The 18,650-nt window shown below is 35.7% G+C and overlaps 1 protein-coding gene across 1 annotated transcript; it reads left to right on the top strand.

The window, feature by feature from the left end:
- The first annotated feature begins 1,921 nt into the window (after positions 1–1,921).
- LOC311067805 (discoidin, CUB and LCCL domain-containing protein 1) lies at positions 1,922–18,202 on the top strand. The gene is made up of 15 exons (XM_084089933.1): positions 1,922–2,126; positions 5,558–5,779; positions 7,091–7,228; positions 11,285–11,336; positions 11,476–11,548; positions 11,737–11,870; positions 12,550–12,587; positions 13,255–13,434; positions 13,524–13,636; positions 14,073–14,244; positions 14,450–14,536; positions 14,631–14,724; positions 15,420–15,460; positions 15,565–15,672; positions 17,426–18,202. The coding sequence occupies exons 1-15, from the start codon at positions 2,027–2,029 to the stop codon at positions 17,836–17,838; spliced, it is 1,965 nt and encodes a 654-aa protein (XP_083946059.1). The 5' UTR covers positions 1,922–2,026; the 3' UTR covers positions 17,839–18,202.
- Positions 18,203–18,650: the final 448 nt, after the last annotated feature.

The following is an 18,650-nucleotide window of genomic DNA, read 5'->3' as shown; positions in this document are numbered from 1 at the left end:
AAGGAGACAATGAGATTTTGTATATCAATTGCCATTCAAAACATAATATTTTCTTTTGTGTCCTGCAGAAGAAAAAAGTACATACAGGATTGAAACAACAAGAGTTTTAAAACATAATTTCATAAATTATGAAAAAAAACAACAAAAAAAACAATGAGTGCACTTTCCCTTTAATGTTGCATAATGTATTCCAATTGGTCTCTATACTCACTATTAGGCCTACGTGATTCCTGAATTTGCTACTGATCAGCTTTATTGCTCTGATGGTCTAAAAGTCCAGCAGTCCAAACATCTGCCACATCTGATATGACACAAAACACACAGCCACGTATATAGCCAATAATTTGCTTGCTCCACACACACAGAACATGCAGCAAATGTACTTACATTACAAAAACTTAAATACAATTAAAGGGCACAGTCTGTAATTTTCACCTCACAAACGTTTTACCCCTGAGATATGAATAGTATTTTTGAAGAAAAAAATAATAATAATGTGAAAAAAAGATCACATAACTAGCTGAATAGGCTACTATTCGCTTTATCTTACACCCCCAATTATCACTCACGGAATTAATTTGCCACTAGGTGTCAGTGTAAGCTCAAGATTACTGCCACAGTAACAAATGACTGATTGAGTGCACTTTTAAAAAGTTATTGCCTACAGGTTGTATTTATATGTTCTTTTAGCATGAAAATCAGGAGTACTACAACAATTAGACAGCCATTCAAGCAGACAACATTAGAAGTGCAGCTCTAGAAGACTAAGCAATCAAACTCCACAAGCCACATCTCTTTTTGTTGTTGTTGTTGTTGTTGTTGTTGTTGTTGTTTGTTTGTATAAGGAACAGTTAATCTAACGACCTGTCCTTGACAAGTTTCCATAGCCAATCCAGCTGTGTCTGTGTCAGTAATATCTTCACTTCTCCTACAGAGGGCACCACAAGTCAATTATTACAATAGCTTTGTAAAGGGTTTAAAGTTGCCAACTTTATTAGGCTTCGCCTACTAAAGTATTATTTTGGAGAAATTGGAATTTACTTGAGTAGGCTACTGTTGATGCAGAATACTTTTTACTCAATTACATTTCTGAGGCAATTAGTGATGTTTTTATTAATTTCAGCGTAAACTATTTTATAAAGTGATTTGGCCTTATGAAGCATTAGTTATTTAGTTATAGAAACTATGTGGGACGAAGTGTAAATACTGTCAGCAAGGAGTCAATAAACTAAACTATCATCAGTTGGTGCTTAATTTGTATAACAATTTCAGGAAACAGGTCATAGGACAGGGGTCAGGTGAGCCTTTTTGCCTTGCCGTATCTTAAATATCGTAATCTTAAATTATGTAGCGTGTAATGTGTACTGAGTTTATATTATGGATGACAGTGTTTACATGCCAGTATTTCTTTTGTCCATTGAGTGTAGCTGCATATGTTCACAAGTCCGCCTCATTTCCACAAATCGGTTCCTTCGAACAGAACCGGCTCTTGTCATCACGTAATTACGCTATCACGTGGTCCCTCATGTAGCGTTTCTCGATTAAGTTTATTTGTTTAGTTTTATTAAGGGCTTTCGATGCATTACCATAACTCAAATGATTAAAAAAAAAAAAAAAAAAAACTAATAATTTAGTAGCTAAATTAAATTCAAGTGCATATTTTAATAAAATGCTGCCGTTAAAACCAATTCGGTTTCGTTAGGTAATGTAGTTGCATAGTGGGTTTTAACGCATCATTGGAAACCCAACTTCCTCATTACATGCACCCTCTCTATCCCTCTTTTTAATAAAAGAGAGGGGAGAGGGGAACATCTCGCTTTACACAAGTCAGGTATTGAAACAGGAATTGTTATTTGACTAGCACGTCCCGAGGCCAATAAGAGTAGAGTGCATTAACCCATGCCCAGTTGGGGATGGGCTACTTTGCTGAGAAGAGTGAGAGGCTGTAGACTGATTACGACTAACTAAAACTCATGGCATAAACTCTGAACGATAGAGTCAGCGACGGGATATCCCGAAGGAAGCCATGCACGCTCGATATGCAACGCTTTGGGATACTATGGAATTCTCTAGGATTTGGCTTATTCTCAGCATGGAAACGCTGGTGTTGGTATGCGGTCAAAAGGGTAAGATTGTGCATACTACTAGTACATTAAGGAAGGTATTACATACATAATTAAAACATGTTTTTAAAAAGTATCATTTATACAATATTATAATAAACAATATTTTATAAACATTTTAGAATATTAATAAAGTCAACAAAACAATGAAATAGGCTAACACAAATGGACGCAGTAAACAATTTTAAACAAAACAAAAACCTTGATTTTAAAACTATTCTTATATTTTAGATTCTTCAAAGTAACCGCACTTTTTTTAAATTACAGTTCTGAATACTGTCGAAACAAACTTTAAGATGTAATGGGATGCTACATTTTTTAAGTTTAGTTCCCATGATGTAGTCTATGCTGAGCACTTATTGGCTGTTTTTCCTTCACTCTGTGGTCATCTTGCCCGTTTAAAAATATGAACTTATAACTAGGATCATGAGCAACAGGTCATGGAAACCTGAAAATATCTGGTGCAAAAAGAAAAATTCATGCGATAGTAATTGGTAGGGAGTTCAATTTATATTATGCTAAGCTCAACAATATTTCAGAATATATCAGCTAGAAATCACCCTTGACTGCATTCTCTAAAAATTATTTTGAGAAATATACACAAAGAATAAAGTGTGCATGTTTATAGTAATATTTGTCCATATAAGATCGCAATCATATCAGCATCCAGACTGCTGGACCAGAAGATGTCCTCAAGCTCTGCCTGTGTTTAGAGAGTCTGTTAGGAAGGATGACTTTGTTTATGGTATTTCTCAATATGTGTGGGGTCAGCATGAATCACTACAGCCGGAGTCATAGACTATGAGGACTAAGGAAAATGTTTTCCAGTCAAACGTCTACCCCCAGAACTACGTGTACAATACTTCCATTCCGATGAGCCAGATGGGATGCTGACTGTTTTTTGGGATGTTATTGTAGCAGAGTGGAAGCTTACATGTTTTTGAGATTGTACTATAGAAGAGTGTCCAGGATTTGCCAGAACACAAAAGAGCAGGAAAAAACAGCTTGTCCACAAATATTTTTGAGTTTACAGTTGTAATATATGATTGATGTAGAGGAATTGTGATGTGACAATCTAAACAGCCGAACATCCTGTCTGCCATGGGCTTAGGCCTGCTGGGACGTGCCTGCAAATCTCATGACGAGAAAATAAAATTACATGCTGCCTGATAGTGTAGCGCTGATGATGGATTGGTATCCATGGTCCAGTGCATTCATAGTAGCTCAGCTGTAAGGAATGTTATATTGTGTGTCAGCAAGTGCCTTAATTATACCCAGTCTATGCATCCTCAATCACTGCATGTTTTAAACACCTTGCTGTAAACTCAACTCGCAGACAGCGCACAGATGTCATCAAAGTGTCTGCCTGCTGTTAAATAAGGTCTACAGATTGCCTCAGGCTGTGCTTCATGAGGTGTTCATTGTGAATTTTTGAGCTGTGGTTACAAAAAAAAACTGGCCTTGTTAAACTGTGGCCAACCACTGCGTCTAATTTCTGAACACTAGCACCACCAAATGGAATTGCAGAAATTATTGTTTTCACACAGGTTTTTCTACACACTCACCCTGCCTGCCATTGGTCAAATAAAACAGATAGCCCCACCCCAAACTCGCATCATTGGTTGAGCCAGTGTTGCTGGGTTGGGCTGGATCAAACAACAAGCAATGTTTTGATAGAAGTGACAGTATTTGCACTTATCAGGGCAAATTAACCTATAAAAATGGATTACTTGTAGTTGTTTTGGAGAAATCACGCACTCAGGGCCAGAGCACACAGAACACGTTTTTGCTGTTAAAAATGTGAGATGCAGGTCAGTGGAACGAAAAAAAAGTGCAAGGTCTAGACTAGAGAAGCGTTTTTTTTTTTTTCTTGTTTCTTTTTAAGTTGCTTATTTTAACTTAACAAAATGCAAGATGCGAGCGCAATGGTTAAAGACGTCCATCTAGCGCGTTTACAAAGAAAAACAATGGAAAGGTAGCTTAGTGGAATGGAAAAACGCATTCTGCCTGAACGGCCCATTAAGCTTTAAATATTAAAACGTCATCACTTTTTCACAATTTATAGGCAGAATCCATCTTTTTAATGAATTTATTTTCTATCTGTTTTGTACATTTCTGTTTCTTAACATTGTTTTTTTTTTTTTTGTATTGCATAAAAATTTTTCAGTGCTGTAAAATAAATTGCCCTTTGGGGATACTTCAAATTGATTTGATAATTAATTAATTATTTAAATTTATCAACATAATATATTGTGTTATTATTTGGTCTCCAAACTTTAACCAAACAGATTACACACAAGATAACAACGTGATTCGTACACTGTTGATCAATCTGATTATGCCCCATTGATGGGTAGGTTTAGGAATAGGTTTTTCAAAAAAATTATAATTCCATAGAAATCACACTGTATGAATTCATACAAAAACGCCACCTTGTAAAATAGTTACGTTTTTGGATGAGATTGGGTTGAAATAACATCTAATTGCAAGAAACTGCTTCATCCACAAATCTTAGCTGGGGTTAAATACTGACTGAAATGTATCTGAAAATGTATAAAGAGTGATTTGTAAATCAAATCATTCTCACCCAAGTCAAAAAGTCAACTCTTTAACCACACTGAGTGAATTGTTTGAGCATTACCAGTTAACAGCCTGACCACAAATCATGTTTGTTTTCCTATGCAATGATTAAGATTGTTCATAGCAACAAGAGGTTCAGTAGATTTGGAGATAAATTGCACCTAAAGTGGAAAGAAGGGGGCAGAGAAGCTTTAACCCCAATGAATCAGAGGTGACTGAGAAATTAGGAATGAAAGACGGACGATGGACTCAGACCGCTCTACTTTGTCACACAGCGTCTAGACAATAAATGGAGCAGGAGACTCAAAAACATTAGATACATTTGGCAATTCATGTTGACTCTGGGATTTAGTTGAGCTCCAAACTAGTTGCCAATTGTTTTGGGGTTATGTTGCGCCGATGATGTTTTGTTAATGAACTTGGTAGGGCATGACTGTGGAAGCTACCCTATAACACAGCATTGCCACCAACTAAACCCTACTGTAATTATGGCTTAAATGAACATCAGTTATGGAAAGCCCCTCAAGTGTGACTAAAACTGATATTGGCAAGACCCCTTGCCACACAAGCTTTAGCGATCCACTCTTCAATACGCAGCCAGCGACCTGCCAATACCCACAATTCTCATACTACTGTAAATGTGCCCCGTCTCATTTTCCCATGGGCTAGAAACATGCCAAGAGTGAAACTAATTAGCACATTTGATGATTAATGGAAGTTAAATGAAAGATAAAATGTCTGGTTTAATTATGTGTGGAAACAGACCACAAAACCACAACATGAACCGAAGATAAAATGCCTTTTCAACTACTTTCGCATTAATATCATTTTGATCTTTGATTTTTTCCCTTTAGGCAATGGGTGTGGACACACAGTCCTCAGTCCCACCAGTGGCACACTGACCTCGCTGAACTTCCCGGGAACCTACCCTAACCACACCCTGTGTGAGTGGAGCCTAAGGGTAGCGAAGGGCCAGACTCTGCTCTTGACCTTTGGGGACTTTGACTTGGAGTGGAGCCAAGACTGCATATCTGGCTCTCTTACCATCACAGACACCAGTGGAGCCACTAGAGTGGGTATGACCCTCTTCACACAGACGTTATGGAATGACAGATTCTAGCCCAGTTGCCTGTATGCACCAGTAGTATGACAAAAAAAAATGACAAAAAACTTCAAGATTTACTTTTTACATGCTATGGATTTCAAATAAATTATTTAAAATTATTTAAAAAAAAAAATATATATAAAAAAAAAAAAAAAAAAAAAATATATATATATATATATATATATATATATATATATATATATATATATATATATATATATATATATATATATATATATATATATATATATATATATATATAATAATAATAATAATAATAATAATAATAATAATAATATATATATATATATATAATTAAATCTAATTTAATATTATAATATAAATACATATCAATTGTTTTTATAATGATATTAAAAGTATATTGATATTAAAAACTCATCTAGGATTTATTTTCTCATATGCAATGGAATGGATGTCATACATTTTAGTTGTTTTTTTTATAATTATGAATTATAGAATAAGTTAATAACATAATTCAATATAATTGAATAAAATAAAATAACTAAGTATGAATTAAATCATTTATATTAAATATGTCACAGATTTAAGTTCTTAAATGCTATGAATATCATATAAATGATATAAAATATTTAAAATTATACATTTCAAAATAAATAATATAAATCAATATAGTTTAATAAAACAATATAATTAAACAAATTAAATGATATCAAATATCATCCAAGATTGAATTTCTTAAATGCTATCATATAAATTATAATGAAAAACAGAATACTAATAATTATTAGATTATATTATATTAGATTATATAATTTTAATTAAAAAAAAGTGCATTTAAAATAAATAATTGATACTAAATATCCATCTTTAATTTACTTATATCAATTATATTAAATATTTAAAATTGTAAATGAAAAATTAAATATAATTATGATAAAGTTAAATATGAATTAAATCATTTATATTAAATACCTTCTCATCCACAAAAGGCAACATTACAAGGGAATTTACAGTTTTTCACCACCTTCAACTATTGTAATTTAATAGCCACCTCATTTACAGTATGTTGTTATTGAGAAATTCCAGAGAGCCAACCTCATGCTGTTCTTTAGTGCCTTGAAGTCATGTGACCATAAGCATGACTCTAGCTTGTATGCTGCATTCCACTCTGCTGTAGCATGACAGTTTCGTAGTCACGTAAGTCTGCATGAACATGTCAGCCTTTTATGGCAGTGAAGGTGTGCAGGATTGTGTTGCATTAAATCTGCTGTGCTTATATTATGTGGTCTGTGTTTCACAGGTCCTCTGTGTGGGCAGTTGTCCGCCACAAACAGGAATATATCTGTGAGTACTAATGAAGTAACAGTGCGTTTCATCTCCGGCACTCACCGTTCAGGACGGGGCTTTGTCATGTCCTATTCAACCAATCAGCACTCAGGTAATGGCTCATGTCCTGCAACACAACACTTCCCGCTCCATCCCACGTCACCTATAAACAGTAGAAAAAAAAACAAAAAAAAACGTATCTATCAACAAAATAAAAGCTAATGGCTACATGTTTTTTTTTGCTCTGAGCATGTTGTATATGATCAGAGTAAACACACCAAGGACTGTTTGTACAGCTTACTCCGTAAACAGGACTTCATCTGACTCTGGGAGTGGAAGTAGTTACCATCCTAATCTCAACTACTGTTTACACCCGTTTCCAACAAATGTAAATTGTTCTACCGGAGGTCGCACACAAATCGCTAAATAAACACCCTTACATGTGTCAATGTGGTAAACTACACTAAAATAATGTCTTTAAGTGTCCGTCTTTACTTATGTTAGTAAAAATGTTTCCTATTCCCTGTTTTTGATATATTTTTATAGTGGGACCCATTGTGTACACTCCTGGGTAAAAAAAAAGGGCCAAGCCTAAAATGGCTAAACACTAAGCTTTTAATTGTCTTCACCACAAATTATTGGTCAGAAAATGTGCTAAATTAAGCAAATGCACTACTTAATAAGCCATTGCTGTCTCAGAAAAACATCAGAGACACTAAGACAGAATTACGTTTTTGGCAGAATATGGGAAGATGTGTGTGGAGTGATGAATCACAATGAAACATGAGTGGCATGGTGATGCTCCAGAGTGGTGTCTTCAGAAATCTGCTGAGAAATATAATAATAAATGCATCTTTGACACAATGAAGCATGAAGGAAGAGGTGTTGTTGTGTGCCTTTTTAGCTGCTGGGATTGGTGAGCTACTGTGAAAAGTCTCATTTTAATGTTTTGGAGTACAGGAGAATATTGCAGAATGGCTTGTTTCCCACGAATGAAAAGTTGTTATCTAAAGAGGAATGATCAGATGTTATTTTCAACAAGACAATGCTCCTGCCCAAATTGCACAGACAGCAAAGAAGTAGTCTCAGACGTTACACCCACAGACTGCTGGCTGAACGTCTGATGCACACTTTTCGAAGTCGTCATTTGATTGGTTGAATTCTACAGGATGTCCTCGTGTGTCGCATTCTTTAACGGTACGCCTGGAAATAAAGATGCCATGATGCCAAATCCCCTCATGGAAGAAGAACGCCGTCGTGTTTACAAGTGTGACAATGAGCGCTTATCAGGATCAACTCAATTCTGGATTTTCAAAAGTATGTGAAGTATGTAAAGTTTGTGGCATAGAGTCTTTAAAATACGTCCGAGAGTTTTCCTGGTCTGTTATTGTAGGGACATCGACGTTACATGTTCACACCTCTAAACATGATGTGGAAAAAAACTAACTGTGATTGGTTGCTTTATGCCAAGTTCACACTACAGGATTTTAAGCCCGATTTAAGCCTATTTGCAAGTCAACGAGTTTCGACAAAAGATCGGGCTGTGATCGGGGGGTGATCAGCGCTTATCAGTCTTTATGTGTGAACTACTCAACAACGCATCAAAGAGGCTCGCTGACACCTCGCCGACGCCTCATCGACGCCAGACAAATATCTAGCGTGTTAAATATCTGGAGCTGTCGGCCAACTCGACAACCTGGAGTGTCAAGTGTCACGATGAGCTACAGCCAATGAGAGAGCAAGGTCACCGGAAGAAAAACAGTCAGATTCCAAACCGCAACACGCGCAGCTACTTTTTTCAATTATAAACCTGTTTTACTCTCCTCCAACTCTCTATGTAGCACAGACAATCCCTGCTGCCAGCATGTGCTGATCCATTCTTTCACCCATATTCTTTGTTTTTTCCATTTCCTGGGTTTTTCAGAACAGATCATTGCGCAAATAGCTTGCTGCGCTAATTTCTTGCCGACGCCCATTTTCAAATAAACAACTCCTGTTTCCCATTCCACTTCTTGCGTGCGTTTTCATGACAAAACATGGTTTGGGGACTGAATAGAGTTGTTGGGAGACAGAACAGCTTTTTGTAAGTGTGTGACCCCTTTTGCAGATCATTTACGTAGTGTCATGTATTGTGAACACCACAATGACTTCAAGACTCTACAGCAAGTCATGTAGTCTGAACAATATAGCGATCTACCAATGTTTAAAGTCATGTAGTCTGAACCAGGCATTACATGTCAGTCAGACGGACTCTGGGTGGTCCTTGGCCAATGAAAGCTGCTATGGAGTCCAGACCTTCTGCCATCAGTCTAAAGGTCTGGCTATGCGAGACCAACCAAGAAGTGGCTTGAGAACAAGTCCATCAGGCTCATGTTTTGGCCTTGTCAGAATCCAGATTTGAACCCTATAATGAATATTTGGTCTCTTATTGAACTTAAACGAACTGGGAGACATTTTTCAACTACTCGTGAACTGTTTGAAGCCATTAACATTAAGTGGAACAACACTGACTCTTCTCCCTGTAAAAATCTGTCTGCAATTTGGGGGAGGCTATTCCGTGCTATCTACAGCATAATCTACAATTCCTGACCAGTGATTTGTGATCAAAATGGACCATTAAAAGACCTTTGAATATTTTGCCATTTGGCCCAATTTTTATATATTTTTTTTGTCCAGGAGTGTAGGCTTTAGAGGACCTCAATGGGCCGGCCCTGGATGTAGGGATTTTAAAAAGTGTGTTAAGATGACCGACTGGAATGCGGCTCTCCTCCTTGGCTGAGTTTCAGAGTGTTTGCTTTGTAAGCAGGGTAGCAGACTGCCGCTCCTGGCCTGAATAAGGAGAGGCCCCAGTGCTTGGGCACACACTGAAGTAGATGGAATGCTGTATGCTCACTCCTCCTGCATAGACAAGCACAGCATGACAGCTTAACCATCACCTGACCACACAGTAGCAGTCACTCATGGCAGTTTCTTACCGGCTGCATCATTTCAGAATCTTTTCTTTAGAAGTTTTAAGCTTTTAACTCTCATAAAGTGAATCTACTCTTTGCTTTGTAAGCATAAAATATATTGCTTTTGATATTTACAGTAGGCTACCTGTCAAAATCTTGGACACATATACTAATTCTTTCATATTTTAGATGTGTTATAATATATATTTTTTCTATATTTGTATAAATTAAAACAATTTTGTAATTGTAAGAGTCGTTAGAGCTATAAATAAAACAAGCGGGGGAAAGGGGAGTAAGCAAACTTTTTTATATTCATGCATTTTTAAATATTATTTCTGTATTATTATTATTATTATTATTATTATTATTATTAATTCATATATTCTATGAATACATTTTTTTTTACATAGAAGCAACTTACACTACCATTCAAAAACTTGATTTTGTAATGCTATTGAACGAAGCTTCGTATGTTCACTAAGGCTGCATGTATGTGATAAAAAAAAAAACTGTAAAAATAGTAATATTGTGAAAAATTATTTAATTTAAAATAACTTTTCTATTTTAAAATGCAGTATATTCCTGTGATGACAAAGCTCAATGTTCAGCATCATTACTCCAGTCTTCAGTGTCACACGATCCTTCAGAAATCATTCTAAAGCTGATTTGGTGCAAAGAAAACTTTCTTTGTATTATCAATGTTGACAATGGTTGATCTGCTCAGTATTTTTTGGAAACCGGAATAAAGAATTTTAGGATTCAGGATGAATATAAAATTCAAAAGAATAGCATTTATTTGAAATATACCTTTTTTGAAACTATGTAAAAAAAAAAATAATAATAAAATAATATATATATATATATATATATATATTAAATGATCCCATTACTGAACTCAAAGTTAAAAGATGTAACTTTCCAGAAAATATCCCTTGAAGTCAATGTTTTGTCAAAAGTTCGCACTTTGCTCCAGAGTTAACAGAAGTGGTTCGTAACATCCTTCCTTTCCTGTGTATTTAGTTGTTTGTGTAAAGCCCTAGACAACTTGACTGTGCTATGCATCAAATACTGACCTTCTCCTGTGAGTATACACTGATACATCAGATTCGTAAGACACCATTTTGTCAAGTCAGTTTGGGAAATGTAGACTACAAAAAGCCAGTGTATATGAGCACATGTTCCGAATTGTAACTGTCAATGCTCTTTCTATCCCATAGAGCTCGTTTCATGTCTGCGTCGAGGGACACATTTCTCCTCTCAGCAAATTAGGTAAGAAAAAATCCTCAACAATGACCCGACGACATTACAGCAAAATAAAAAAAAGTCATCACTCTGAATAGTCCCACTCTTTCTTGTAGGTTACATTTTAATGTTTATTATCTGAATCCTGGACTCACTTGTGTTCCAGTGCATTCTGTCCCGCAGGCTGCAAAGGTGTTGCAGGAGAAATCTGGGGCTGGCATGGACAAGGCTACCGTGATGTAAGCTGGGTTTTTAAATGTGTGCAACATAGAGAGATTATTAGTCATGGCATTTGAATTTACTACCATATGTGGATTGATACCAGAAACTGTGTTTTTAAAAACTCACAACAGTCACTTTTCATTAAGGTCTTTTGAGAAGAGGAGTATGTAATATTCTAACATATGCGTGTGTTCGTGTTTTTTAGACCTCTGTATTATGCAAAGCTGCAGTCCATGCGGGGGTTATTTCAGACAGTTTGGGGGGCATGATCAACGTGTCTCTGCAGAGGGGCATTACCTTGTATGAGTCGAACTTCGCTAATGGAGTACTGTCGAAAACGTGAGTGTGTGGCATGTTGTGCAAGTTATACTGACACCTGGTGGTGTGGATGCAGCATCACACAAAAGCAAAGGTTTTTTTTACTGACTTGGGAGCCGTTTACACGACACTGTTTTCAACTAAAAATGGAAAAGTTTGTATGCGTTTTGGCCGTTCGTTTACACCACAACTGCGTTTTGGGGGCCTGAAAACAAACTTTTGAAAACGGGTTTCAAAGTGCAAGTTTTTAAAAATGATACCGTTATTATCTAAACTACAAAAACGCGAATTTGTGAAAACGGTAATATCATGGATATGCGTATTACGTGTTCAGTCTATAGGCACATAGTTTTTCTTTACAAAGTAACATTGCCAACAACTTGCCTGGCAGCATAATACAACAATTTTTTATAGTTTTCGCGGATCCATGTAAATGAGGATCGTTTTGACAGTATTGTCGCCTACATGCGAAAAACGCGAAGGAAAAAACCTTTCCATTTTTAGTACATCGTTGTCGTGTAAACATACCCTTAGAAATGTTTTAAAGCTCCAATAACAGGAGGGCCACCAAGATAAACTGAGTTGCATTCAGCTGGTCATTTGATTGTATCATGGTGGCCTCCATGAGACAACCCAAATAAATAAAGAAATTTACTTATTATTTTACAATAATTAATCTATTATATATATATTTTTACAGCGGCTCCTTGTCAGATAAACGGCTCGTCTTCCACAGAGGTAATAACGGTTATTTTCCTGTATGTTAGATATGATTTCAACAGATATTATTTGAATTCATAGCAAATGTAATCCAGTTTTTTGGAATACTTATTGAATTTTGGCTTTGCTCTTTATGAATTTATTTGTGATAATGTTTAATTTTGATTTGATTAATCAAATCAAATGCAAGTTGATCTCATTTTAAAATATACATGTTAGTTAAATTTATTCTCACACAGTGCTGTAATCATAAAATAACACTAAATATATAGGATTATTGTAATTTATATTGCACAATAAGTTTTTTTTTAAAAAACCCTGACATGATTATGCTTTATAATAATAGATGTAAATAAGCTGGTTCAAAAACATCAAACGTTTACTACTTTATTCTCAAATGTCTAATTTTTAATTGCATTTTAAAATAGAGAGTTCTTGGTTTAATTGGATCCTAATACCAGGAATAAGCCTGTGTGTGAGTGTTCAGGAATAAATACAGTTTATCTAATACACAGTTACACCTGCTACATGATACTTACACCTTAAACATGCTGTTAGTGCCTATTTGTAATTATACATTGCTAGAAGATAAACACTAACAACTGAAGACTGTATATCTGAGGTATGAGAAAGTATAATCTTTACTTGTCTGAACAAGTTCTGTGCCCTTTCCATGCGTGTCCAGAGTGTGACAGGGAGCTAACGGTGGTGGCCTACAACACTTCTTCAGTGTGGGATGAGGTGAACAGACTGGGTCAGAAGGTCTCCTGGGCTCCGGGACACGGGGGCTCTCTGTGGGCTGCGAGCTCTGGGGACCAGCAACCGTGGATGGAGCTTGAGCTGTGGAACAGGAGTAGTGTCACAGGTCAGAGGTCAACCTCTAATAATCATTGTGCAAACATCTGCTGTAATATTAGAGCAAAAGGGAATGTTACAGAAGCTTTCTGCTTTCAGGCATCATAACAAAGGGTACAATACATTACTACATTGAATCGTACTCCCTCATGTTCAGCAAAGACCGCAAAAACTGGAAAGTCTACAAAGCGGCATCGAGCAAAGACAAGAAGGTACATAATGCTGCACATTAGAAAAATACCAAAAGAATTTTCACTTAGAGTTCATTAGTAAATTTCACAATTAATTATACGAAGGAACTGGAAGTAACACATTGAATTAAACATGAATTTTTGAAGTAGAAATACTGAAATAGTATTTTCTTGTAAAACATGCTCCAGTAATCTTTGTTTTATTTACAGCTTTGAAAAATAATGTTTACAGTGTGCCTCAGTAAACCAGTTTAAGGTGTTAAAATATGCGCATATTTACATAAAAAAGCTAGTTAATAAACAGCGCAAATGGACATTGGACACAAACACATTTTGTGCGAATGTTACCTAAACAGTTACTATTTTATATACATTACTAGGTATAATCTCTGTCTTGGCTTTATTTTATAATATAAATAATCCTTTATATTTATACCAATTTTTTCTCTATGTTAAGGTGTTTGAGGCCCATTCTGATGGTCATGTGACCGTACTCAACAGTCTGATTCCTCCAGTAGTAGCACGCTACCTTCTTCTGAAACCCCAGAAGTGGCATATCAGGGCCTGTGCACAGGTTCAAGTACTGGGCTACCCTTCTACCCCCCTCAGACCGCGTTCCTATGGAGACGGTAAGGTCCTGCTACAGAATCTCTTTTAAGTTCCCTCAAGCCACATAAACTTCAGTTTAAACATTTTTATAGTACATAAAGGCAATAAAAGACCATTGTATTGGTCGAAGTCCAAGCACGCTATGGTAAATTAAGAATTTTAAGAATGAAATGAATTCTTAGTCTTTTGAACCTGTGATGAATTCTTTCAATTTATTTTATTTAGAATTGAATACTGGGAAGGCAGTTGTCACAGAGACTGTGCCTCTACAAACTCTGTCCACTGAGAGTCCTGTCATCACAAGAAGCTCAGGTGAGGTGAATTTGTAAGTTGTTGACATCATGACGTGTAACTGGTAGTAGATTTGTTTTGAAAGGCTAAATCTTTTCTTCGTATTTCCCTACAGGCCCCAGTCAAGCAGTGATATTAGTGGCAGGCATGGTTTTGGGAGCCGCTCTGTGTGTGGGTTGCCTTTTAGCTGGGCTTATTTGGTGGAGAAGGTAACACACTAATTGTTCCTTATTATAGAATAATAGATAAAAATACCTTCTATAATTTACATGAATATTAAAAAGCAGGCGTCACCATAACAAGTATTTATATGAATTTTAACTCAAAACTTATATTTAATATAATTAATAAATATTGTATAGTGTATATACATTCTTTTTTAAATACAAAATTAAATGCAGTACAACAAATATTACCATGATGTTTAAATATATATATATAGTTTAAATATATAAATAAATATATATATAGTTTTTTTTTTTTTTTTTTTTTACTGGACCTAACAATAATGAATATGATTAATGAATCATATGAATATGGTTAATTGTTTACTTCAGTTGAGGTGTCTAATATCTGTTAATTGTCATTTTCTTTTTACATTTAAAACATCAAATATGCACAAATTGGAAATGTATTCTATTCCATAAATTGGGGATTAACTTTAATTTAAATATAAATTATATATATAAAATAGGAAATAAAATTAAATGCAGTACCATGATTTTGACATTACAGTAATACATTTTTTTCACTGGGTCTAAAAATAATGCAACAAATTTGAATGATAGGTTAATATTCATTAAGAAAAATATTAATCCTTTTTTTATTATTTGGGGATGAAATATGACCCAGACATATTCTTGACAGGTTTTGTAATATTTACGTGGGTTTTTTTTTATTTCAGAAAAAGAAATGCACAAATAAAGAAATGCTGTTTTGACCAAGGTAACCTATTGCTCTGTATCTCTAGACTCTAGTACTGTTTTTTTATATGTCTCCTATGTGTTGTTGGTATATTTCCTGACTGGCTTTCTTTGTCTCTGCTTAAGGCTGTCAGGGTTTCCACGGGAAGAAGCTTCCGTGCACAAACCCAGAGCTTGTATCTTACCCTCTGGTTCGGAACATCCACGATGCTCTCCCCAACCCTCCTCTCAATGGTAAGACATCCACAGAGCTTTTTAGACAAGTATAGCAATGAATACCGAAATTCATAAAGGAATGTTTCAAACGGCAAATGAGACAAGGCAGTGTTTGTCGAGAGGACGCCGCTGGGTACAACAGTTCTTAGAATCTCAGATCAACAGCCCTCAGACATTGCGGTAATATATAGCAGTGAATAAGAGGGTTAATGTGGCTCAAACAGCAGGACGGAAACAGAGAGAAAGCCAAGTAGTCATTCTGACCCCTTTGTTCGCTTGTCCCACTCTGTGTGCTTTTGCTCAGCTGAGCAGCCAGTGGAACTCAGAAGAGACATGACAGGCAAATGGCTTTCATTCTGAGCTCATTCCTCCAACAGTTGCTCGGTGGCAGCATAAACATGTCTTTCTTTCGTACGGCAGTGCTTCCCTGAAAGGCTTCTTTAATTGGAGCCCAAATTAGGGGCATTCAAGTCAGAAGAACACCCTCCTCACCACCCACTGGCCAACAGACCCTTCAGTAAGGGGTTCTGGGATGAGGAGGACAGAGGGTCAGTGGCCAAGACAATCAGAGTCCTTTCTAAAGTCGCTTCAATTAAAACGGCTTCGCCCTCTTAGCATTCCTGCTGGGTGAGTGAAGGACTGAGAAGGAGAGGGGGAACCGTGGGACCCTTTTCATAGCCCGAAAGTGGGATCATGTTGGATCTTAATAATGCTATATCTGTTCAGTCAGATTTTGCGATGCAAACATCCATGACAGCTTATCAATGCTGGCAATTGAAAAAAGAAAGAAAATGTTATGTTAGATTAATGTTATTTTTCCTTAATTAGGGGTTTGCAAATATTTTTTATTATTTTATTTATTTTAAAATCATATTTTTTATATCAAACAACAAAATAATCAATATAAATATTAATAATAAATAAATAAATACTTATATCAATATCAACAGGATTACATATTAAATAAAAATTGTTATTTGTTTTTTATATATATAATTTCATTTAAAATCATTATCAGATTTTAAGAAATCGTAAATGTGTCAAATAAAAACAATCAAAATATAAAAATTTACTAAGGCATTAAATGCTTTATTCAATTAATATTTTCTAAGTGTATTTGATCAAGTTTATTTACTTGAATTAAATAATTTACATCAAGAACACTTAGAAAATATTGATATAATTTTAATAAATATAGTATTTAATGACAAATTTTTAGGTTGGACAGGTCCAGATGACAAGAAAGGTTGGAAATGCCTTTATTATATTGTGTTCAAGTCATGTCAGAATGATCATATTTGCGATTTGAACACACATGAACATCACCACAAAGTCGAAATTATGAGTGAGAAACTCAGGATTTTCTTTAAGACCAAACTTTCTGAGTTGGGGGCTTCACTGGGAAAATATGTTGGATGCAATGAATAAAATAAGTTGCATGTAAAAAATGCCATAGTGTTTTACAATTAAAACAACGATTCAATTAACAGCACCTTCTTAAATTGAATTTATTTATTTTTTAATTGAATTTTATGTAAAAAGGGAGATCACTATCTTGCTCCGACCAAAGTGATTTGAATACACTTGACGTCATAATTAAGACTTCCTAACTCGTAAACACGAACTTCCTAGGAGGACTTGAGCACACCATTAGGACATTTAAATGTGATGTTTGTTCTTGGCATCAAATGTCCAATGATCAGGAATATCTACTTCCTATTTATCTACAATTCCTAATTCTACTTCTATAACATTTCTCTGTTGTTTCCAGACTATGCTGAGCCTGATGTAGGAGCAGGTGGGCAGATGATGGGACTCACATTCCGACCCCCAATAGAGGAGGGCTACACCATCCCTTACACCCTCAACCACTACGACACCCCCGGACAACTTCCCGAATACGCCAATCCCCTGCCACCCGAACCAGAATATGCAACACCCTTCGGCGAAATGTCCACAGACTCAACATTGGACAGCCGACAGATTCTACCTGCGTGTCGATCTACACAGGGCGCAAGAGCAGAGCCGGGCCAACAACAATATGACTGCCCCGCACACAGAGTGATCTCAAACGGGTACTGTACTCCAGTCTCACATGGTACTAGCCAACATAATGCTAACGTGATCTACTTTGAGCCCCACACGGTAGAGCCACTATTGCATACGTACCATGAGCCACTTTGAGCCAAGATGGAATCTCCTACTGAAGCCAATTTGTGACTTTGTGCTGTTATAATGTAACCTATGATACAAAGAAGAATGCTGTGTTAAATAGCATCAGGGATCAGCATGTAACAAGATATTATTATGTGGGTGTTAACAAAAATGTAGGAAATGGGAGAAGTGCTTTTATGAGGAAAGCTGTATTGTTCAAATGACCAGTGAACCTGTGTATTTTTTATTTAATGTAAATGTGGTCGTTTTATCTTTAACTAATCAGAATATAGTCCAAGAGGATCTGTGTCTGTGTGATTTCAAACCACTGAAGTATTAAAAAATATATTCAATTTTTTTTATAGTTGTAAAATAAACCAAAATTCAAGTGATATATCTTCTGTGCTATCTTTTGCATGCTTTAAAACTAATTTAAATTTAAAGGTGAATTAAACTTTGCATCTCTCTCTCTCTCTCTCTCTCTCTCTCTCTCTCTCTAAGTGTCAGGGCATAATAAAAAAACACATCTGGGACCGTATGTATAAAACTTCTCAGAAATGCTCTTAAGAATATCTTAAGCTTTGACTCGCGTCAAAAATTCTTAGTAAAACGTAGGACTTGTCTAAGAGGAGGAGACTTATCTTAAAAGATAAATCTTTACTTGACTTTACTAAAGGTGCTGTATCTAACTTTTTCACTCTACTAAAGCATAAAAATGCCATAATATGTTCACATACCCGTTTCTCTGAAAAACACTTCTACAGCCAGTCATTTTACTTTGAAATGTGCGTTCCGTGTTGGAATGTCTTTTTTTGTTTTGGTCTGTGTGATCTCGCCCACGG

This window comes from Abramis brama (assembly GCF_963993115.1).
Source record: "Abramis brama genome assembly, chromosome: 17".
Lineage (NCBI taxonomy): Eukaryota > Metazoa > Chordata > Actinopteri > Cypriniformes > Leuciscidae > Abramis > Abramis brama.
This window is presented reverse-complemented; position numbering and strand designations above follow the sequence as displayed.